At 46.0% G+C, this 23,427-nt stretch overlaps 5 protein-coding genes and 1 long non-coding RNA gene across 8 annotated transcripts; 2 read left to right on the top strand and 4 right to left on the bottom strand.

Annotated features, from left to right (window-relative positions):
- Positions 1 to 81: 81 nt before the first annotated feature.
- On the bottom strand, positions 82 to 1,573 carry LOC128732239 (uncharacterized). The gene is made up of 3 exons (XR_008411692.1): positions 548 to 1,573; positions 293 to 442; positions 82 to 221 (listed from the first exon to the last, which is right to left on the bottom strand). It is a non-coding gene; the product is annotated as an uncharacterized LOC128732239 (long non-coding RNA).
- LOC128732238 (innexin inx1) lies at positions 132 to 4,693 on the top strand. 2 transcript variants are annotated; one of them, XM_053825409.1, is made up of 5 exons: positions 132 to 533; positions 2,872 to 3,273; positions 3,374 to 3,481; positions 3,550 to 4,058; positions 4,121 to 4,693. In XM_053825409.1, the coding sequence occupies exons 2-5, from the start codon at positions 3,025 to 3,027 to the stop codon at positions 4,353 to 4,355; spliced, it is 1,101 nt and encodes a 366-aa protein (XP_053681384.1). In that variant the 5' UTR covers positions 132 to 533; positions 2,872 to 3,024; the 3' UTR covers positions 4,356 to 4,693. The 2 variants fall into 2 exon arrangements, with proteins under 2 accessions (XP_053681384.1, XP_053681386.1); XM_053825411.1 differs by lacking the exon at positions 132 to 533 and adding an exon at positions 2,238 to 2,673.
- Positions 4,694 to 4,970: 277 nt separating this feature from the next.
- Positions 4,971 to 9,448, bottom strand: LOC128732237 (C2 domain-containing protein 5). Its single transcript, XM_053825408.1, has 14 exons — positions 9,272 to 9,448; positions 9,049 to 9,164; positions 8,800 to 8,969; positions 8,579 to 8,739; positions 8,333 to 8,517; positions 8,058 to 8,260; positions 7,830 to 7,994; positions 7,593 to 7,761; positions 7,207 to 7,527; positions 6,521 to 7,138; positions 6,024 to 6,433; positions 5,763 to 5,926; positions 5,423 to 5,695; positions 4,971 to 5,311 (listed from the first exon to the last, which is right to left on the bottom strand). The coding sequence occupies exons 1-14, from the start codon at positions 9,446 to 9,448 to the stop codon at positions 5,246 to 5,248; spliced, it is 3,198 nt and encodes a 1,065-aa protein (XP_053681383.1). The 3' UTR covers positions 4,971 to 5,245.
- Positions 9,449 to 10,239: 791 nt separating this feature from the next.
- Positions 10,240 to 11,603, bottom strand: LOC128731615 (dromyosuppressin). 2 transcript variants are annotated; one of them, XM_053824747.1, is made up of 3 exons: positions 11,481 to 11,603; positions 10,850 to 11,067; positions 10,240 to 10,774 (listed from the first exon to the last, which is right to left on the bottom strand). In XM_053824747.1, the coding sequence occupies exons 1-3, from the start codon at positions 11,486 to 11,488 to the stop codon at positions 10,677 to 10,679; spliced, it is 324 nt and encodes a 107-aa protein (XP_053680722.1). In that variant the 5' UTR covers positions 11,489 to 11,603; the 3' UTR covers positions 10,240 to 10,676. The 2 variants fall into 2 exon arrangements, with proteins under 2 accessions (XP_053680722.1, XP_053680723.1); XM_053824748.1 differs by having other exon boundaries at positions 10,856 to 11,067.
- A 1,936-nt stretch (positions 11,604 to 13,539) lies between these two features.
- On the top strand, positions 13,540 to 17,791 carry LOC128731579 (acyl-CoA synthetase short-chain family member 3, mitochondrial). Its single transcript, XM_053824709.1, has 8 exons — positions 13,540 to 13,748; positions 14,650 to 14,794; positions 14,877 to 15,021; positions 15,116 to 15,418; positions 15,498 to 15,886; positions 16,793 to 17,089; positions 17,169 to 17,514; positions 17,625 to 17,791. Exons 1-8 carry the CDS (start codon positions 13,540 to 13,542, stop codon positions 17,789 to 17,791), a joined length of 2,001 nt encoding a protein of 666 aa, XP_053680684.1.
- Positions 17,792 to 18,155: 364 nt separating this feature from the next.
- LOC128730440 (epidermal growth factor receptor substrate 15 homolog) lies at positions 18,156 to 22,620 on the bottom strand. Its single transcript, XM_053823489.1, has 4 exons — positions 22,593 to 22,620; positions 21,712 to 21,876; positions 21,561 to 21,626; positions 18,156 to 21,502 (listed from the first exon to the last, which is right to left on the bottom strand). The coding sequence occupies exons 1-4, from the start codon at positions 22,618 to 22,620 to the stop codon at positions 18,156 to 18,158; spliced, it is 3,606 nt and encodes a 1,201-aa protein (XP_053679464.1).
- Positions 22,621 to 23,427: the final 807 nt, after the last annotated feature.

Raw genomic sequence — 23,427 nt, 5'->3', positions numbered from 1 at the left:
TTTATTTACAAATTTGTTTTTGCCATTCCTCTTCGGTTAACAAAAGTGTTTTGAGTTCGATCTGTCGTGCAACAGGAGCGTGCGTGTGTGTTTTTGTTGTTGTTTTTGTTCCTCTCGCTGCAGTGGTGTAGTGTTTTGGTTTTTGTTTCCTGCGCCACGCCAATTTCCACGCTAAGCCCCGTTACATGAACCTAAAGGCGCGCGAACGTGATAAAGATGTGCTGAAGAAAGAAAGAAAAAATAATCGATAAGCATCGGGTGTGTGTGTGTGCTCCAACAAGTGTCTGGTGACCTGCGACGGAGCGTCAACAAAAGCCCGCGTACAACAACGCGAGTGTTGATCGTGTCCGTTTGTGAAGTTGCGTTTGGAGGCTTAGCTAACTTTGCTTGGGTGTTGCGGAACGCAGCCAATCGATCGTACTCGCTCTTCAGCTGGGGTCAGCTTGTGTCCGGTGAAGGGAAAGCAGCCAGTGAAAAAGGAAAGAAAAAAAAACGACCCCTTAGCAACGGTTGTGGCTGTGAACGGCAGCAAGGTAAGAGAGCAGACCTCCGGAGATTGCCCCCAATTTGGTGGCAAGCGTGTGTGTGTGTGCGTGTGTGCGTCATTCTTTTTACAATCAAAACACCGGAGCGTGAAGTCCTCTCGTCTGGTTGCTGCTGCAACTCCCCAGCTGTCGGTGGTTGTTGGAAGGAAAACTGGGTGCCTTTGCTGCAAGATCACATCAGGCATCATCACAGCAACAGCAGCATCATCGAGACGTTCCAAGTAGCCACGGAGATAATGGTCCATTGCCTGGTCTGATCAGGGGGGTCAACACGAACGTGCACAAAAGGGACAGACGGTGCGAGAGATGAGCACGAACAATGGCGTCGGCGAGGATCGCGGGGTCACAGGAATGGAGGGCACGTGGTTGCGGTGTCCGTAATAAGAGCCCGTGATCGTGAGGGTGAATGAAGGCGGGGACAGATGGCGTACTCTCGCCATACCATTCCGCCGGTGCCCTCCCGCCTCCGAAAAACCCCGACAAGTGTCATTTTTATTAACCTTTGCCGCGCGTCCTGCAGCAAAACCCCAACCCTCCACAAATAGGGGTGGGTTTCCTGTGGCCCTCGGTGGATCAAATAGTGCGCAGTGTACCGTTGGAAACCTCGGGTGGGTGTTTGTTCAGGCGATCGTTTTTGTTCTAGTGGCCGGTGGCCGTGTTGTGTGTGCTTTTGGCTCCAAAACGATCTCAAAATTGCATCACAGAATGCACCAGCTTGAGTTTGGAAGGAAAATTTTGCGTGTGAAAGCGAAGATCAACCCCGATGGTGTCGGAATTTGTTCTCCACGATCGCGATCGTGTGCCACAGGATAGGGATCATAAGCTTCTTTTTTTCCATCACACACCCTTTAAAAAACGGCCCAAGGAACACGAATCCCAACCAAAAACGCTGGTCTGCCATCCAGAAATTCGAACGGATCGCCACGCAGACAGATCGCCACGATCATCACGCACGTTTCAGAAGCCGCAGCTCGAGACCCACGGCCTCTGATGGCCTCGACTGGCCGCGGCCCGCGGCAAGCCCGTTTTTAGCTTAATGGAATTGGAATGTTTGATTGGAATGAATTGGATTCCTACGCCCGTCTCGCTCGCTCGACCCACCGTGTCGACGTCTTTACCTTTTCGAGCTGTCCGCCTTTGGTAATAGGGACCCCCTTCTCACGGGTTGCCTGCCCTTGCTGACGATTGCGTTCTTCGTGGACAGAACCAATTAACACACATACACGCACGCACACAGGGGCAAACCCTTGATCACGAATGCACGCACGCCCTCGCGATCCGTTGCGATCCATCAGGCCGAAGCTGGCTGCTAAATGGTGACATCTCGAAGGAAAACGCGATCGTTTCATCTAGAACCCGGGAACTCTGGCGGGTGCAGAAGATAAGGGTGCACGAGGGTGAGACACGTGGCAGTGCAAGTCAACTGCGTCTCGTCCAACGGCCGCGCGCGTATGCTGATTGAATTTAAATTAAACCAACGCGGTATTGAGGATATAACCCACACCAAATACAACCCACAAGACAGTGCAGTGAAGTTGAGCAGAAAATATAAGCCTACTTTTCCAACGAACAACTTTACCCAAGACAAGTATTTGAGCCATGTGACGTCTTAGGGACGTTTGCACAGCTGCAATTCAATCACCTTGCCGCTTGGCGCTAGACTTAGTAATCATCTATTTAAGTCAGTTAAGTTATCGTGTCCGCAACGTTCTGTGTACAAAAATGGCACAACATTAAAGTGCACTCATAAACAGCACTTGCTGGAAACGTGAATATTGTTTTATGTTCATTTGTTTGCTCAACAGCCATTGTCGTCGAATCGGGTGAATTTGATAGGGTGAAACGTTCCTTTCCTAGGGTGGAAAAGGCGTGCGTAAGAATAACGGATGTTTACCTTGCCCCGAGGGTAGACGATGCGCCAAACTCACGCTGGTTCAAAGGAAATTTTGATGCGCTCAGTAACTTGCGCACGCTGTCGTTCGTTGAAGTGTTTAGATTTTATTAACAACCGGCAAGGGGGTCATGTAAATTAATTTGCTCAGATTCAACTTTGGTTCCTCTGGTGGTGGTCTGTAAAAAAACAGACGAGCATGTGCGCGTAGTTAAAAACGGTCTATTTAAGCGCAAAGTAAGCAAATAATCGTAAACAAAAACCCACTAGCGAAACCAGAGTGTCCTTTCCAGCCACGTTATCGCTAGTTGGGAAGGGTTTCTGCTTTCCTGAAGGTTATCTACCACGTAGATCGTTGTTATTTCAAAGCAATTCCCAATGGGATGTTTAACAACAAAACTATTGCTAATCAGTTTGTCGTATGCTTCGTTACAGCATCAACGATCGAAGAACCATACTAGAGCTGCCTTGTGTGTGTCCTTTAAGATGAACTGAACAAACGCCACTAGAAACCCAACGTTTGCTAAGTTAAAACCCCGCAGCAAAAGATCACACACCGGAGAGAAGATATTGTAGACAGCATTCGCCATGTTTAAGCTACTGGGCGGATTGAAACAGTATTTCAAATGGCAGGACATCCAAACGGACAACATAGTCTTTCGGCTGCACAACACCTTCACAACTGCGCTACTGCTGGCGTGTAGTTTGATCATAACGGCCACACAATATGTCGGCAATCCGATCAGCTGTATTGTTGGTGGAGTACCAGCCCACGTGGTCAACACGTTTTGCTGGATCTCGAGCACTTTTACCATGCCTGACGCGTTCCGTAGACAGGTACAACTACTGCATAGGTTTAGATGGTTCCTTATCTTGTGATACTAATTCTCCTTTGTTTGATTCCATTCTCCGGGATATCGGACGTTTTCACCCACAGGTTGGACGTGAAGTGGCCCATCCCGGCATAGCCAACGACTTTGATGATGAAGATGCGAAAAAATACTACACCTACTACCAGTGGGTGTGCTTCGTGTTGTTCTTCCAGGTTAGTAGCTAGTTGGAGGTCTATGATATTTGAACAAACTCCTCACACAGGCTATCTCCTCCATTTAGGCCATCGCATGCTACACTCCCAAGTTCATCTGGGACGCCGTGGAAGGAGGTCTGATGCGAATGATCGTGATGGGACTCAACATTGGCGCGTGCAAGGAACAGGAAAAGTGTGCCAAAAAGCAGGTGTTGCTGGATTACCTCCTAAATCACCTGAAGCGCCACAAGATTTACGCGATCCGCTACTGGGTCTGCGAGGTCCTGTGCTTTGTCAACATCATTGTGCAGCTGTGGCTGATGAATCGCTTCTTCAATGGTGAGTTTCTGTCGTATGGCTGGGATGTCCTGCAATACTCGGAGCAACCACAGGAACAGCGAGCCGACCCGATGGTGTTCGTGTTTCCACGCGTCACAAAGTGCAATTTCTACAAATATGGTGCGTCTGGGTCGATCCAGAAGCACGACGCCATGTGCATCCTGCCTTTGAACATTGTGAACGAAAAGACGTACATCTTCATCTGGTTTTGGTTCATCATTCTGGCCATGTTCCTGGCGGGGTTGATCATCTACAGGTGAGTTGTATTGTGGATCGTCTTGATTGCATTCTAACTGATCTTAAAATTCTCTCCAAAAGGGGTGTCATAATTTTTGTGCCTTCCGTGCGATCGCGGCTGTTGAACGCCCGAAACCGTATGGTGCCTAGAGACGTCGCGAAGACAATCTCAGCCAACATGGACCTTGGCGATTGGTGGATCGTGTACATGCTCGCCCGGAATCTGGATCCCATCATCTTTAAGGACGTGGCCACGGAGCTAGCCAAACGCATCGAACTGAACGATCCAGATAACGAGAAGAAACGTATGCAGTAAAATAATCGCTCTCTCTATCACACACTTCCACTGTCCCATCTTCTTGAGGGATGATTCATACATTCATAAAAGACACAGCTGCCAACCCCGTTCGGGAAAAAGACGAAAGACGACGGAGCGATGAGAGATACGCGCTCAGGAATCTCTTTGAATCTCGAAATTTTGTTCCACGCATAAGTTCCAGACATATCACGATAAGGTTTCCTAGTGTGCCACACGCTTTTAAGCGTGCGATAAAGTTTGTTTTTATACAAGAAACGATCGACATTCCACGGATGTTTGAGAAAACAGGCCACCACAGTTGTTGTTTTAAATGAATCGAATCTATATTTATGCTTGCTTTAGAGTTGTAAACTTTTTCATTAGAGACGCCAGCTTGCGATTGCGTAGCGACATTGCTATCATGTAAGCGAACAAGAGAAACGTATTTATCGCGTGGGCACTATTTTCAACGACAAATAGAGGTAGAGAAAGGTAGAAACCCATTACGCACCCAGAGGCAACATACATATATATATCGAGCGTCGAGTCCCGAGGTTATCGTTTCCATATCCTCATTAGTTCGTTACAAGAGTGTATGATTATGTTTTAAGAAAAACAAAGGCAAACAATAAAATGCAAGCTACAAGCACAAACCCGATGCAATAAACTTCAAAGGGTGGAATAGAGGGATTGCGGAATTTGCGCGTGTGCCGCGAATAAAACGCAGTGGGAACATGATGAAAACACGTGTGGCAAATATCGGGTTTCTTTATAGCCATTAATATTTGTTTTCGAATTTTTGCTTTGCAATTGCACATTCGCCTCTCAAGAACCAATCTGGAAGTCCATTAGTGTGTCCATGATGCCCCGTCTAAGTTGTGGCTAGGAAAAATGCGTCTCATCATCGTTTATTTATCATCCTTGTGGAACGATACAAAAACCACATCACCACCAACGCTGATTAAACATTGGCCCTGCAAGAAAAGAATGAGCGAGATTGAATTTCCTGATCCACGACGTGATCCAACATATATGGGAAGATGAAATTAAAATTATACGACGACTATAGTAAGAAAATCACGAACCTGATTTTTGTGTACATTGTCCAACAGCGTCAAATCGTTTAGATAGAACGCAATCATCGCATTCCCGCCAAGCGACGTCACGTGCGCACGGACTATAGACAACACCTCCGAGATGAAGCTATGCACGAAACCGCAGATTCCTCCCGTCTCCCGAATGGAAGTGCACTCACGAATGAAGAAGAAATTTAAATTGCCAAGATATTTTTCCATTTTGCCACCGGGAACGTAACTGAGCGTTGTTATATCCACTCCATAGCCATCTTTTAAAGGTACCTTAAAAAGATTGTACATTATCATTAGTGCACTGTAGCCAGTAGGGTATTATCTTGCAAATTTGTACCATTTTTGTGGCGCGATTTATTTTGCTATGCACATTTGTCATTGATTTTGTGCCACGTGTTTTAAGAGATTTCACCAATACCGGTAATGGTGTTGTTGGAGGTGCCGGCGGTGGTCCAGAAGTATCCATCGAATCTTCGTCTAAAGAAAACATCAGTTCGTCATCTGCAAAGGAACAACCGTTGTATATTTCTCGCAATCTAGAATGATAATGTACAACAACGTAGACCAATAGGGCAAAGTGCCACATTCAATCAATTACCATTGCTGCTCCTAATTGTCGCAGAATGCTCTCTCAATGATCCTGCATGCACCGACGGTGAGGGTCCCGGGGTTTGATGGTTTTGTGTGCTGCATTTTCGCTTAAGTCTGCTTGTGCTATCACCGAGTGCCAGTGTCATGCCCGATACGACGATTTGTATTTCGTCTGGTTCGGGAAAGTCCAGCTTATACCTTAGATCACACAAAACGCAAGGACGCATTGAGCGTAGCTTGTAGTAGATTAGCTTAAGTAGCCCCTGAAATCTCTTGTTCAGATTTCGGTTTGTTTGCTGTTGGTTGTATGGTAGCTTGGCACGCCATACTTGCGTGAACATCTGGAACTGCCGCACATTGTCCAACATTTGCGATGAAAACCCGGGCATAGTTTGTAAATTTGTTACATAAAAACCACTGTGAGAAAAAAAAACATAAATGAGTAGTTAAAGGCATCTACTCGATACTGGATATACGATGTTGCAACCTGCCATTGCTACTCACTCGGGTGCGATTTCTGGTTCTTTTTCAAATGTTAGCAAATCCAAATCGATTATATCATCCAGCTCCAGCACACATGCCGGCTTTTGCATACACACTAAATCCAGTTCCTTGGTTTCGCGTTCATCTCTTGCAGACGCCTGTCCGGTTGTAGTCGCTTGCACTTGGTCAACATCGGAATCGTAAACACTCTGTAACTGGTACGCCTGTATGTTGTGCTCCACGATGCTCTGCACCAGCTGCTGAAGTTCCTGAATTTTCCGTCCATCGGGAAACGAGCTACCATCTACGACTTGTGGTAGTGACGGTTTTGGTAACGCCGTAAGATAAACTGCCGTACCAGTTGCAATCAATGCGATCGTTTTTTCCCCAATTGTTATGTTCGACCGCAGCCCAAAGATAGCGTTCATGCCTTTGATTTTAAGCTTGTTTACGAGCAACTTGTGCAGTTCATACTCGAGGAAAGGTAGCGCATCAGATATTTCTTTCCCGTTTGCTTCGCTCTTCAAGTCTCGCTTTGGGCGACAGGTGTGTGCCTGTACAAGGCCTCCACGACCAGAAACCGCCATACCCTCGGGGATTTCGATGGTCGTTATAAGTACATCCGGAACGATGCCATTTCTAACACACATAACATATGAGGAGGATATTATTGTGCTCTCTCGCTACATTTCCATCAGCATACTCACTTGCACATGGAACACTTGACGGCATTTATGCGAAAATTTACAGTTCCCAAGGAATACGGCACATGACACAAGGTGCATTTGTTGGCTGGTAATGCATCGTACACGGTGTCTCCCTCGATCGTGTTTGGTGTGTGCTCTCTCGAAAGGCTGCACTCCCGATCAAAGTCATGCCTATCGAGCGAGGAAGTCATGTGCTCCTTAGCTTCCGCTCCGCCTTCTCCCGAGGCATTCAGAGACGCATCTGCCATCCACATATCGCTTCCGAATTGCAGATTGATAACCGCTGCCGTTCCAGTAGCAGAGAGAACGCATATATCATCGCTGAAATTTAAACAGCAAACATCAGTATCTAAACTTTCCTTCACCAGCTTCCAACAACAACGTACTCTATTGTCGTCTGCTCCACGTAACCGAGAATCACGTTGCATCCTAATGATCGCGCATGGGAACGAACCTCCGTTCGGATTTCATTCCACCAACTGTCCCGAGTTTCCGGTTCGTTCGGGTTCGGTACGCGTTCCAGTAATTTCACCGAACGCGCCGTAACAGTTGCACCTGGAGCGATCACGGAATAAAAGGGATACATCAACCAATGATTCAGTCGTACTATTGCCACTACGAACCTATGTAACGAATAATTCCGGCAGGATATTTGGTCATGGTGAAAAAGGGATATTCTAGCATTTCTAGCATGTCATAGTTCATAATCATGATTGATTTGGCGTTGCCATTATTTGCTCCGACATTGCGCATGATGCCGATACTTTTATCCAGCGGACAGGAACTACCTGTCGAATGAAGCACAGTATTAGAAATTACCGATTACGAACGATTACGCTCGTCAAGCTCACCCTTGGGTGTAATGCTAAGATCGGAATCCGATGATCGTCTACATATCGGCACACACATCGTCTCCTTAGTGAGCAGAGAATTTGCGATCGGAGTTGCCTGTTTCGTTGGACTATTGCCTGATGCATGATTGTTTCCTTCAACACCCATCCCGAGGGGTCGCCGAGCAACGTCTCCAAAATCGGAGCTTTCAGAAAGATGCTGTCTGAGCAGGAAAAAAACACAATTTTTGGTTGTATAATGCGTACGTGCTTCTACCGGTTGCCACATTGCTTACTCTTCCACAAGAATCTCTTCACCGATGTGTTGCGAAAAAGATTCGTTTATTTTTGTCAACGAAACAGCAGTACCTATACCACGGGCCACTACTCCAACATCGCCCTCCAGATCATAGCATTGCATATAGCCTATCACAGCATTGGCCCCCATTTCGATGGCTTTAATACCGATTTTACGTTGAACCTGTTGAACAAAAATTCGTAAAAGTATCCTCGCAACTGGCGTTTCCTCTAACCAAACTTACCTGCGCCGAGAGCTTCATAAATGCTAGTTGGCGTGCCTCATTCGAAGCACGAGGAGTACGAATTTTATCAATCCACTGATACTCGGGGTCATCGTTTACTACAAGTTCCTCTACGAACCCATGGTACATGGCAATGCTGTAGCCATAGGGTATATTGGAAGCTAGAACATGTTTCAACAACAATTACCAAGGGAGTTCATATAAGTAATTACACTACTTACAATGAAAGAATAAAACACCGCAAGAGCTTTGGCGAAACTTGTTAAAATCTGTAAACAGATCTACCTTCACGATTACGTGAATCTCTCCCCGTACACCGTGAATCGTATCATAAACCGGTAACCAGCCAGACATGATAGATCCTTTGCCCGTTCTTGACTTGCTGGTAGAACTGAAAATTGAAAATAAAAAGGATCATGTTTTTTAAATTGTTTGAGTGTATTAAAGACAGGACGTTTTTCTTTACTTACTGCAATAATGGACTGAGACTAATATATACTTTGCCGATGGCATCGTTTGCAGTATAGGTATCATAATCCATTAACCGTATCTGCAATGGTTCATCCTGAAGCTCTGCATCTTCCACCTTTGCTCCACAGATTAGCGATGAAGTGAGGGCATAAGAAGTAGACGAAAAAGAAACGGTCATCGTTCCGAATATTTAATCAATCAATCAGTTATCGGTTCACCTACCTCGAACGTATACCATTCCGAGTTCCAGTGGGGATTTAGCGTTTTTCGGCAAACATCAGTTTTGTACGTAACGTTTCCAAGCTTGATTTCTACAAATGCATCCGTCGTATCACTACTTCGATCCATCACGGGCAGGTTCCTGCCCGCGAGAACTTTTACTTTCACTTTTCCAGGCATCTTGCGTGACACTTGGAATGATCTAACTACATTTGTGCCATGTGCCCCGTCTCATAGAGAAAATAAATTATTGGGAGTTTGTCAGGAAGCAAACATTATAGCTTCACATAATAAATGCTAAGGTACCACGAGGAAATACGCATTTGCAGGACAAAATTGAAATTATTTTCAAAAAACAACTATACACAACATCTAACTTTTAAAACTTAACAACATAAAAATGCACGCAAAAACAAAACACTTTCACACCTTGCCAAATATTATCCCGTATGTGTTTTCTTTAACAATTATTCTCTAGGACGAGATGAAGAGTTTAAGTTAATTTTAAACCGGGTAAACTTTGTACAAAATCCTTTGCAAACATTTTCGATCAAAACAAATCGCCACACACACCCACACTCACCTTTCCCATTGACGGATGTCTTGCAAGGTTGGATCAGTCAACATAACCCAACAAACAATCCGAATTAACTATGTAACCGGATGTTATTAGGACATAAAAGATTGAAAATGGAATAGAACCAAAAAAGCAATCAATTTTTCAATCGAGAAATCTCTGCACAACATGTGTATCTCTTATTGAAAAACAATTATTTGGGCATCAAACCGGAATAACTATTACTTTCCTAAAATTACCATAGGCTGTGAAGGATAGTTTGACGAATCTCTCATCCTGGCGTTGACTAAGGATCGCAGAGTTTTATTACTGGAACATGTAAGGCTTCGAACTCATGTTCAGCAAGGTAAGTAATTAGACCGAATATAATACTACTACGCAATGTGTGTCATAAAATATTTCAATTTTATTTCACAAAGTTGTTTCGTTACAATACGTGCTTTTTTGAATGTAATCATGGAACCTATTGTGACATGTTTGATGATTTGAATCACAATATGAATACATTCAATCACCTTCTTCTCGTAGCATTTCTATATTCTGACTAGATGCTTGATACTGTTATTTATATTACATATTGACCGCACCACTGTCTGGGAATGGGGAGCTCAGTTCGAATTGTGCAAACTACTCAAGATAAACATAAAAACCATGCCGTTCCTCGCGCAGATAGCTATATGAATAAGACTTCCATCGATTTGCAGTATTCTCCTTCAAGAATGTGTCGTACAATCATACAATTTACACCATATTTGTGTTCAATGATTCCGTTCGCTGTGCGTCGTACATCAAGACAGTCGATTGATAAAATCGATAGCAAAGCCGAACAGTTTAGCGCCGTTTACCGAACCTCAAAAACACGTGGTCAACGTCCGTTCGCTTTCCATTCTGCCCAGGTACCAGCATGTCGTCATCCAGATAAAGAAAAGCTGGAAAATGTTTACATCATTAACAGATCAGATAAGAGACTCGTGTATGAATGGTTAAACAACAAAAAACTCTACCATTACCAGCTGCCTCTTTTCGTATGTAGGCGTTTAGAGCTTCTGCAAACTGGTTAGAATTTTCTAGTGCTGCACACACTTTCCGGAACTTTGGTGGCAACTCCTCAATTAGTCTATTCTCACAAAGTGGCGGCATGGCGGAGCCTGCCACCAGAGAGCACACTATCGACAGCAACAGCACCATACACGTAACTGCTTTTAGGGAGGAAATTTGTTGGCTGCAAGAGTAAATACAACAGGTCGATATGCAAATATTTGAATCAACGGCTAAACGACATTTCATGTACGAAAACTAGACTAGTCATATGGCGTAACGATCGACGTGTCACGAGCGCATAATTATTTTATCTGAAATCCATGCAACAGCGATTCAATAGTGATAACAAGCTGATGCAGTTTGTATACCTAACTCGTATAAAAAACAGCTAAAGTTTATCTCCTTATAAAATTCAAAAATACTATAAACGCTTCTATAACTGACACAATTAAGGAGAGTGTTTAAATTTTTTAAACCTCAGATTGCCTCTTCTTAGCTCTCAATAATAGAAAAGAGTTTTATATTCTACAGTATTGCACAATAATGTCTTTAACATGGCGAAATTTAAACTGTTTCCTCAGAACGGCAAATTACCTCAACATTTTGGAATCCACAGGGTGTAAAATACTTTCAAATCACAACGGTTTTTGTTGGTGACAAAAAGTGATCACTTCACGTACGGCTACCGGAGCGATCCTGTGCGCTGATCAATGTGTAACAGACTCTTCCAGCAATGCTGCAAGGCTCTGGATTTTATACGAATTTCACCCGGGCAGGGTCGTATGGTCAGCTGCGACGGCGCAGAAAAGATTCCATCTTCAATAACGCGTACAAGTAGGCGGTTAGTAATCGGGGAGCTCGTCATCATTTTCCTCCATGTGCTCGCTGTTTGCAATGTCCTCCCCCTCTTCAGCCTTTTTCCCCGCTCTCCTCCTCCACCCGTGTTATATTAGAAATCCCGCACCATTGTCCCCAAGGTGCCTGGACGATATGGTCCTGCTTCTGCATTGTTTGAGCGCAATGGTTTCGAGGAAAATGCGAAGAAAATAAGGATAGTTAGACGCACGAACGAATGAGACATAATGTGTGTCCGAAGGAATCGGTTGACTTCATTTTCTAGTGGAATGTGAAACGATTATGGGAGATTGTGATTAATTTTTCAAATTTCATTAAATGCTGCTGCTCGAAGCGTTCGACAACTCCTACGTATGGTTGTGCTCCTTCTTGCCCTTTAATGTTGTTGAAACGTGGTTGAAACCTACGATAATTTTCCCAAATTTCAAACAATCACTGCATTGAACCAGAACATACTATTGAAAAAAGACAATATTTTAAGGGAATTTGAAAGAAAAAAAACTAACGTATAGTAAAGCTATGCAACAAACGCATGCATGATACGTTTTAATTTGCTGTTATAATTAAAAATTTCAACAAAAAAAAACCCACAACCACAAGCGCAACAAACACCTTCAGTTTTGGAATCGACTTTGAACGTGCCTGTTTTGGGTAAAAGTTGAATGATACTTTTAAACGTAACCCCAGGTCGGCTGTCACGTGGTATAGGTGAAAGCGATGTTTATAAAAAAAAGCTCCCGCATAACGAACTGGGCGGCTCCATGCGGTGCATTTACCAGTGGACTTTCATGACGACATTTTGTCACGAGCAGCAAAGACCACTAAATCCGCACCAATTGTCCAAGATAGTTGCTTCTAGGGTAAGAACGAGAAAAAAAAATGCAAAAAAAACACCAACCAACCAAAGAAGATTCTTTCCGATCGTGGATCGCCCTGACCGATAAATAGTCAACCGCGCGGGCCACAAGCAGTCATCACCGAAGGCGTCCAATACGGGTGCTCAATGACCTTTCGCCCGAACCGTAAGCCGCTGGGGCAGGCCTCCGAAGCGTTGGCCATCGATATTTCGACAGGGTCTGCCACAAACTCGCCACAACCATGAGCTGGACGATGGCCAACCGGGTGGTGCTTCCCCGAAGGGTCGCTGGGGTGCGGTGCTGCGTATTTGCCACAGGGATAATGTATGCCATAACCTTTGCTTTGCTGCCGAACTACTTGGAAGTGCTTAGCTATTTAACACTGCCCAGTTCCGCCCTGTCCAGTGCCATGAGCGGGGGGAGTGGAAAATGCGAAGCAGGATCACTGATTTATATTGCCTGCTAGCGTTCGGTACGTAAAGCAAAGCAAAGGTTATGGTATACATTATCGTTGCTGCAAATACGCAGCACCGCGCTCCAACCACTCTCGACGGTCCCTGGTGACGATCGGGCAGCTCAGGGTTCTACCACAGGTTTGCGGCTAGAACTGTCGAAATATCGATGGCCAACTCACCGGAGGTCTGGCGTGGTGAGCAGGAACACCTTCCTGTTTCTGACCGGAGCGATGTCGTACATCAGTACGTCGTGTGCCGTCGATCGGACAGAACCATCGCAATCCGTGTTTGCCGAATCGGGAAGGAAGTAGTGTCCGGATCTACAGAAATTGTACGCGCAATTTTTTAAAGCTTCCCTGTGATAGCCTTTCGTCAGATCAACACCGATCTCGTCGTGTGCTGTCTAGTTCGAGTGTAGTCTGCAGCTTTTGCGGTGGGTTGATCGTTTCGATAGACGTGCGCGATTTTCCACACAATCTGCTGATCATGGACCAACCGACCCCGTCCAATAGTGTCACCCAAGTGTCCGCGTGCTCTAGCAGGTCGGAAGTTGTGAACCCGCTTTATATGGAGGCGTACTGTCAGTCGTTGGAGCAGCCGGAATCGTTTTGGGGTGATCTGGCGAACCAGCTCATCGACTGGGATCAGCCGTGGACGCAAGTGCTGGATGATAGCAACAGTCCCTTCACAGCGTGGTAAATATCGCGTGAATATGGTGTGCACTATCCGTGGAGTTTGCTTCAGAACAAGATGCGCTTCTTTTGTGACTATGACAATCAAGGGTCCTGTGCTTTTACGGACACCATTTACCTCGGTTCCTATCTGTTTAAGAAACCTGCAAGTGAACATTGCCGTTTGAATGACGCTAGATATCCTTAGATTTAGATCCTGGCTTTCGAAAGAAGTGATCCCAGAGCTTAAGATCCATATGTTGGACTTTGAGTACATCCAACAAACGTTTCTAAGGACTACCCTAAAATCCTTTTGAATTCATGCACCACATCAGCTGGTTTTCGCTGGCAAGCTTATTTTAATACAGGCTCATAAATCATTCCCACATTAGTCATACTGCACGTCTCACTCTCCTGCACCACCGACAAGGAGAGTTCCCCTGGGCAGCATCGATAATAAACTTTCCGCAAGACGCCATCAATATCCATCAGCCTGGTGCCCACAATAGTCTACGGCAGTGTGCCTCTCATAATGCGTACGGACGCGTTGACAGCGGCCACCCCCAGCCATTGTGCTTTTATCTCGTCCTTTTTTCATCCACTTTTTTTTTAGCTGGCTTGGTTTTGCATACGTGCAGACATGTTTTATGCACGCACATTATCTAAACGCCAACCAGCTTCAATGCAAACGGTGGAGGCGAATTTTATCACTCTATATGAAAATGAGGACAATGGTTAAATTATGTTCGTCCTGAGAGTTGGATGCGCAAAAAAACGCAACATGTGGCCGGAAAAAAACCAAAGCGGGATATTTATGTTTCGACTTTAGCTGCAGATGCACCCTAGATCCTGCGACGCTGTGCACGTCATGCAAACACCCTCAACTTTGTCTATGTCTTTTTTTCTTCTTCTTATCCTATCCTAGGTATGTGGGTGGAAAATTGAACGCATGCTACAATGCGGTCGACCGGCATGTACTGGCTAACAAGGGTAGCAAAGTCGCCCTTATCCACGACAGCCCGACAACCAACACTGTGCGTCATGTAACGTACAACGAGCTTTATGATAAGGTAAGCTTTTTCCCTGATCTGTCCCGGCACCGAAGGGCACCGGAAGCGAACGCGTGCACTTATAAGTGATTTCCCTTTAAAGGTGTCGCGGTTGGCGGGCGGTTTGCGGAAGTTGGGTGTGCAAAAGGGTGATCGGGTTGTGATTTACATGCCACTGATACCCGAGGCCATTATCGCCATGCTGGCAACAGCCCGTCTAGGTGCTGTTCATTCCGTAGTTTTCGGAGGTAGGGGGACCGTTTGGAGGAGATGTTTTTTTTGTGTATCTGTTTGTACGGGAAAGTAACGTAAATTGACGCGATTGTGGTCGCGATATTTTAGGGTTTGCCGCCAGCGAGTTGTGCACGCGAATAGAGCATGCCGAACCGAAGGTCATCATTGCGGCCAACTGCGGAATCGAGCCGCACAAAATCATCTACTATCTGGACATCCTGCACGAGGCAGTTGCGATGTCGAGCTGGAAACCGCTAAAGAACATTATCTACAGACGCTCCAACATACTGATGTCGGATCTAGACGAGACGTTGGACATTGCTTGGGAGAGTGCGCTGGATGTTGGGGTCGATTGTGTCCCGGTGGATGCGAACGATCCGTTGTACATCCTGTATACTTCTGGAACAACAGGTAGGCACGTGCTCAGAAATGGGAAATTCTGCGCGAAAAGCAACTTACGACTGATCGCGTGGATGCGCTTTTCTTTCAGACAAACCCAAAGGCATACAGAGACCCATCGGAGGGCACCTGGTCACGTTGATGTACACCATGAGCGCAATCTACGGTCTACAGCCGTCGGATGTATGGTGGAACGCATCGGATCTTGGGTGGGTCGTGGGACATTCGTACATCTGCTACGGTCCACTGTTGTACGGTGCGACCAGCGTTATGTACGAGGGTAAACCCGATCGAACGCCCGATCCGGGACAATACTTCCGCATCATCGACCAGCACAAGGTATCGGCAGTGTTTTCCGTTCCAACCGCATTCCGCGTCATCCGACGGGTTGATCCGGATGTCACCTATGGCCGCAAGTACAGCCTCAAATCGTTGCGTACTATCTTTATCGCTGGTGAACACTGCGATCTGGAGACGATGGTAAGTTGCTTAGTACCAATTGGAGCATAAAACATAACATCGCAGCATAAAACATGGGGAATCTGCTTCGCATGTAGCTGTTATTACAATTTTGAGATTTGATCTATGGGAGTCATCTGTGATCAGTGCGTGATCCAAGCAACCGGAATTGATGCAAGCAAGCGCAATGCTTTTGCGATATTAGATTCTTTTTTTACCTTTCCTTCTGTAGCACTAAGATTGGCATCGCGCACGTTGGCGTGCAACAACGAGCAGGCGTGTATGCGTAACCACCCCAACGGGGTTTATTTTTAGCCCCAACATCGCAGCTATCTGTTGGAGCTTACCAACAACAGCTGTGCGGTAAAACTGAGCATCACAGAACAAACAACTCCCACGTACGAGCGGTTAGGAAACGTCAGGTTTTACGGAAATAGTGGGTTGCGCAGCTAGACGCATGCAGAATAGAGGCAAAACGTTCGATTTGCGTAACCGAAACGCTAAAGCTTTAGCACTTTTTCGAGTTTTGTTTAATCCACAAAAAAACTAGAACTATTATAAGCAGCTTTAATATCACAAGCGATTATTTATTATTATGATTACTTAACAAAATGGTTCATAAATTTGAGATGTAAAGAAATTGGTATGTTAGTTTCGTGTCTCATGCTTGTTTCTAAGCATTGCAGGGTTTTGTATTTTTTGTAAGCTTAATCTATACCGAACCAGCAGCTCGTCACTATGTACAATTTAAACTCCCTTCTCAAATTTCTGTCTCCTATTAGATAGTCTTTATCCTTAAAAGTTAGATAGGACTTGGTGACTGAACAAACCACGTGCTCTTTTTGAATCATGCAGCTTCAGTAGTCTCGCTTTGTCTGTTCCAGTCGGTGGCTTTATGGGCTTTGCTTTTCCCTCGTTCATTTGCAGAAATGGATACGCAAAACCTTCAAAGTACCTGTGCTGAACCAATGGTGGCAAACGGAGACGGGTTCGGCCATCACGGCGACGTGTGTCGGGTTTGCGCAAAATTTGCAGACTCCAGCATTTACCACAGGGCTTCCGTTCTGTGGCTACGACATCCATGTGCTGGACAGGAATGGCCGCGAGGCTAAAACGAATGAGCTCGGACGTATCGTGGTGAAGCTGCCATTGCCACCAGGCAATATGGCTACGCTGTACCGCAGTGACGAGCTGTTTCGTAAGACGTACTTCCAGCGATTTCCGGTAAGACGGACCTCTCGCAATCGGCGCACTTTCTCTAATCGCCAGCACTCCGGTGTTCATTGGTATTTACGATTTCAAGGGTTACTACGACACGATGGACGCTGGGTACAAGGATGAAAACGGCTACATTTACGTAACGGCCCGTGACGATGACGTGATAAATGTTGCCGGGCATCGCATTTCAACTTCCAGCCTCGAGGATGCCATCCTGCGGCACCCGGATGTGGCGGATGCTGCCGTTTTTGGTGTGCCGGAACCGACCAAGGGCCAGATTCCACTCTGCCTGTACGTGACCAAGTCGAACGTATCCAAACCAGCGGCCAAGATATCTGTTGAACTGATAAACATTATCCGGGAGGTGATTGGACCAATTGCTGCCTTCAAACTAGCCGCCCAAGTACAAAGTCTTGCCCGAACCAGATCCGGTAAGTGATCGATGGTGCCGTGCACGTGCAACGTTACCATCACGAGGAATCACTAATATTTGGGCTCCTTTTTTTTGTTTTGTACCTTCCATGTCCTTGCTGGGTTCTAGGTAAAACGTTGCGCAAAGCGATGGCAGATCTGGCGGCAAACAAACACATTGCCATCCCGGCGACGATTGAGGATCCGCACGTGTTTGTCGACATCAAGCGAGCCCTACGCGAGCTGGGTTATGCTATGACCGCGCCCGATCCGGAACTACGACAAACCGTAAGATAGATAGGGGGCACCGCTGCACCGATAGCTAGTAGTTTGGTATTTTCATTTCGTTTTCCATTCCACTTCATTCCGCCGTTCGTTTTACTTGCATAGTGTTGATATCATAATCCACCTAATAAAACTAGCAACATGGTAAAAGGCATAGGAAGAAACCCTGAAATTGCTTCGTGCGCACTTGATACAAATACGAAGACCGAAATGGCTACTTTGGGCGCTGTCACAAAGTCCCGTCGGCTCGCAGCGTTCACGCGCAGGTAGGAGTAGGTTTACCCCATAAAATGCCACCAATTTGAAGTGCCCAGCGGAGATAAGGGTTAATTCCGCCGAAAAAAACGGTTCCAACCGCTTGTGTAGCTATTTCGGTTTAGTACTCGAGATGCTTTATTTCGTAATCGTGCCCGTTACAATCATCGAAGATGTCTAGTATGCCCGACTCTGGCAAGTAGTTGAACATGGGCTTATCCTGGGAGCAGTCAAGCATCATCCGGTGGCAGTTGTTGGCCGCCAGCACACCGTCGGTTTCGTTCGTGAGCAAACTTTCAAAATCCATCGCGTTGTCTTGAAACGAATCGATTGGGTCACCAATGATGGCGTTATTGCTGCTTACGAAGGCGGATGGGGATGCAAGTTGGTCCAATAAATTTTTGTGATGTTGAAGATGATGAGAAGAAGCCTGATGATGTGGATGTTGCTGTTGTTCCCGTTGCTGTAGCTGACGCTGCTGGTGCTGCTGCTGCTGTTGATGCAGGTTTAAACTGTGAATCGGTTTGCTGCCTTGCTTCGACGATAACAATGTTCCAAGTCCTTTGAAGCAGCTGCTAGGACTAGTGCTGGTGCTGCTGGTACTGCTGGTGCTGCTGCTTGCGACTGGCTGTTGTTGCACTGCAAACCGAAGTGATCCCATTGCAGACTGGTTCCCATCGAAGCTTACATTATTGTTGCTATCATCAAGCTGCCGATGATGCTCAAGGTTGGGATGATGATGGTTTTGCTGTAAGAGGTGTTGATTAGAACCGTGATCAAGGCCGGCGAACGGTGTCTGCTTAGAGCCAGAACCAGACGCATTCCTCTGCCGTTCGTTGTGTTGCAGCAAATCCAGCCGCAAGACTACACCGCCGTCACCAAGGCATTCGCTGCTTCCGATGTCGTTATTATTTAAAAACGTGTGCTGTGGTTGCGGATGGTGCATCACGTCGTCGTGCATGTTTTGTTGTTGATGTTGCTGTTGTTGTTGTTGCTGCTGCTGTTGCTGCTGGTCTGAAAACACGGTTGGTACTAGTTTTCTGGTGTTGGATTCATCTCTACTGCACATTACATCCATTTCGCCATGCAATGTACCGTGTGGCTCATGCCCAACCGTACCGCTTGGATCCGGATCGTGGTTTGTTATCATCGGAAACGGTCCATCACTGTCCAGCGAGTGCATGTGGAAGTCCACCAGCTCAATGTCCTCAAAGTCGTTGAGCATAATCGTGTCCTGTTGCATCGAGCTGTCTCCGGTGTCATTAACCGTGTCAAAATTGACCGATTTCATGCTCAACGACAGATGATGCATGTCTCCAACGGTGTTACCTCCAACCACTCTGGAATTGCAACTACCGACACTCGCAGCAATATCGGTGCCAGGGAGAGAACTCATTCCCATTCCAACCGATACTGACGACATGCCCGTCCGATCCGACCCAGTGTCGGCATTCATCGTCAGTCCGGAGATACTTGGCTGCACCTGTCCTAGCACTTTATCCAGCGTAGGACGATGCGTTGGACTACGGTCCACGGGCAACGTGCTCGAGTGCTCAGAATGTAAAATGTCCTGCATGTCATGCCCGTGCACGCCGTATTTGGCGGTTGTGGAATCAGCTCCTGTGAGACGCTCAAGAAAATAGCTGCCCTCCAACGGCGCCACCGTCGTATCGGCTGGCACTCGATCAGGAGCAGTCTCATTACCATCTCCCCCGCAGTTTGTTTCGACCGAATCGACTGGAGCTATTGAGAAGGGGGAAGCAGCCAAAACTGCGCTTATCTGCTGGGATGATGCCACTGTGGATGGTGGCGGTGAGGCTTGGGATGACGGATTGATCAACATTGTCTGATCCGAAGTTCCGGATCCGACAAAAGGATTATTGCACAGCGAGCGGAACTGTTGCAGCTCTTCCTGGCTCTTTTGGAGCTGCAACTGCAGTTCCGCTATTCGTTTCTGTTGCTCCGCTAGCAGATTATCTTCCAGCTCTGGTTCTGTTGTCCCATTCACGAGGCCGCTCGTACCGACGATGGCCGGTGATCCGGTCAGGGGTACGACCAGTGGGTCTACTGTTTTCAGATACGGTTTCAAACGTTCGACAAGATTCGATTTAGTGCCAGATACGGCAAGGTTGTACTGCTTACAGTACTTTTTGAGTTGGGATACTTTTAACTTGTTGAGCGTTTCGACAGCAAGATCCACCGCGCTCGGCGTGGATCCCGTTGTCACACCTCCACCGCCAGCCCCGAGAGGAGAATCGTGAGAAATTTGATCGTTGCCTACATCCTCACTGTCGGTTGTAACTTGTTGCTCTCGGCTGGAAGGTGAAGGCACACTGGCATGATTTTTGCACACCTTCTCAAGATGCTCGAGTAAATACTGCTGTTGCATGATGAGCTGGTAGTTGCTGTCACTCGAGGAGTTGCCCGAACCATGTCCTGCAGCGGATGACGAGCCCCTGTGCGCGTTTGGAGGGCCCTTGTATTCGTGGAATTTAATAGGCTTTGCCTTTGTGATGCTTTTCGATTTGCTTTTCTTTTTGGGCAGCTTTTCCTTGCCACCACCGCTACTGCTGGGAGCAAAACTGTTGCTGCTGTTGCCACTCAATTGTTTGATATCCGAAGGGATGGTTGTCATGGTAAGCGTCGGCCGGACAGAAGCAAGATTGTTACTAAGGTTGGCACTTGGCGTTGGCAGTATGGGTCGCAGTGTACTAGTTGCAGTAGAAGAGTTGTTACTTGTATTACTGTTGTTGCTGGTGCCCTGATCCATCGGAACATGCGCTACGGATCCAATATTGGCAGCTTTCACCGCCGTGATGGTGGCAACGGTTGTCGCGGCCACGACGGGAGTTGTAATCGCGGCCAGCACGGTACCATCGTTCGTGACGATCGGGATCGTCGGTTCAAGTGTAAAAAACTCGGGCTGTCTAGCCAAAATCTGCGTCTGTTGAGCTGGCGATGCAGTTTGCAACGGTTGCAGTTGAATTTGATGTTGCAAGAGAGTAGCGGATCCCGCTTGGCCAAGCGGTTGGCCCACCAGCGCCACCGCCACGCTGTGTAATGATTCACCTTCCGAGCTAAGGGAATCTTCTCCCTCACCCACAGTGTTGGGGGTAGCTACAGAAACGTTCGATTCGTCCAGCGTCGAAGCGTATTCCACCAAACCCTCCTTCACCATGCGCTCGATCGGTTCCTCAACGTGAAGAATATTTTTGCCGATTAAATCCAGCGGACCTGGCCGGTGCGATATCTTTAAGTTGAGTTGATCCACGAGGATGGCCTTTTCTAGCATGCGGCGTTTTTCTGCTAGGCTGGGATCAATGTTGCTATCACACTGCTCAAGAATGTGGCGCTGCTCTAGCTCGACGCGATCGGGGCGCTTTTTTATTTTTGCCTTCAACAGATCGCCGGTCTTGGCTCGCTCCAACTGCCGGCTCTGCTCGTATATTGCAGGTGATGTTTTGAGCACTGGAAAGAGATTGGTTTCACAGGTGTCGCTATGATGAAAAAGAACATATATACTTACAAGGCATTATTCCTTGTTCCACCAGCTGATCGAAGGAACGCCGTAACTGCAACTTCACTTTGAGTGCTATCATCGCCGATATGAAAACACATAAACAAAATACCATTAGCCAAGGAGCAACTATACAACATAATGCCGCGCTGATACATACATTCTTTGTTTTTGTCCATGGCGCTCTGTAGTGGACTGCTATCGATGACTGCTTTGGGGGGAGATACTCTGGAGTAACATGTACTAGCATGTGCTCCTTCGTCCAGTACTACGGTACGTTGTTGTCTTCGATTTGTCATGTTTGGGTCCATATCTACCACGTTAGCTGCGAATGAAAGAATCTTCTGTTAGAAGGCTATTTAGCATTGCCAAATATTAGACTCCCCGCACTGAAGCTACATCGTAGATCGAAGCCACGAATGCGGCCAAACATGTGTACAAGCCGCCACCGGCGTACACACTTAGGAGGGCATACCGTGTCGGTTGGAACGATTTATCACACGTCCAATATGTTCCTTAACGGCACAAGGTAGGTCATCTTTCACACACTGTTTGTTAATGTGCAATTGCGTCCGAGTATATTAAAGGTTCTATCGCACATGCAACGGCCAAAGGTGCCCCAACTGTTCACATTCAGTTCGCCGTCATTCACGCAGTTCTCGTAGACCTGCTGCCTGTGCTCCGTCGGTGATGCAGATTAGTCATATGTTTTTTTATAAGCTGTTTTCCCGTACGTCCTATTGATAGAGCGTACTGACGGTATATCCAACGGACAATACTTGTTTTAAATGCGATTTGCAGCACAGTTTAATTCAAGTTGCATAAGTTTTACCACACAAAAAGAATCTCACAAGTCGCGGCACCGTATTTACACCGTGTACGCATAATTTGCTTTAGACATTTTTTCTCTTTCATTCTTTCCTACCCTTGTCTGCTTCTTGTTAGCACAGAGGGAGTAGCAGCTGCAGATACATCGCTCAAAAGCCATCCCCCCTCATTTGGATAGTTATTTTAGCCCAAAATGAGATGTACCACACTTACCCGCCACAAATGAGTCGTCTTTATCCATTTAAATGTTGCTGAAGGCGAATTTTTAAGAGCAGAAGCAAATTTATTATTGTATTATAAATACCGTAATTCAATGGATAACAAGTAAACACTATTTTTTCATGTCAACACCTTCTAAAGCGGCGAGTTGAGGTGTTGATCAACATAGACAATTTGAGAACAGAGCAATAAATGGCGGGTATACCGTTGTCATAATTTCGAATTGACTGTTATAATGGAAAATACGAAGTACTCCGCTGCCTTGTTTTCAAAAAGAAACGAAAATGAACAAGTATTTTTTTAAAGACCAGCCGCAGAATAAATTTCATTTCGGTAGAAACATTTTAGTATGAGATAACACGCTGTGGTGTGGGAAGTATTAATGAAAGAAGTCAGACTGGACGAACAAAATGTGCATTAAGCACCATTTTAACCAGACAAATGAACAACTTCATCAATTTTGCTTCTTTTTAACTCTTCATTTTTTTGTAACTGTGAAATTAGGTGAAAAGTAAACAAGTGTTAAACTGTTATACTCCACCCTATGTCGACTTTGAGGTCTGAAGTGGGTTAAAATGGTATGCTGGCAAAGTTTACAGTCCCCATTTTGATCTGAAGTTAAAAATGTTATGCATATCCTACAGTATATTTATCTTTTAATTTTAAATCATAAGTGTAGCCAAATTCCTTTTAATTTCTAGTCTTTGTTCGTGTTCGTATTCAAGTTCAAATGATGTCGACATTCAGCATGGTACAGCCTTGCTCATTTTGACAATATAACAAATCTAAAACTCACAACAAACCCTATTCATTGTTTGTTTTTGGCGGT

Source organism: Anopheles nili, chromosome 2 (assembly GCF_943737925.1).
Source record: "Anopheles nili chromosome 2, idAnoNiliSN_F5_01, whole genome shotgun sequence".
NCBI lineage: Eukaryota > Metazoa > Arthropoda > Insecta > Diptera > Culicidae > Anopheles > Anopheles nili.
This window is presented reverse-complemented; position numbering and strand designations above follow the sequence as displayed.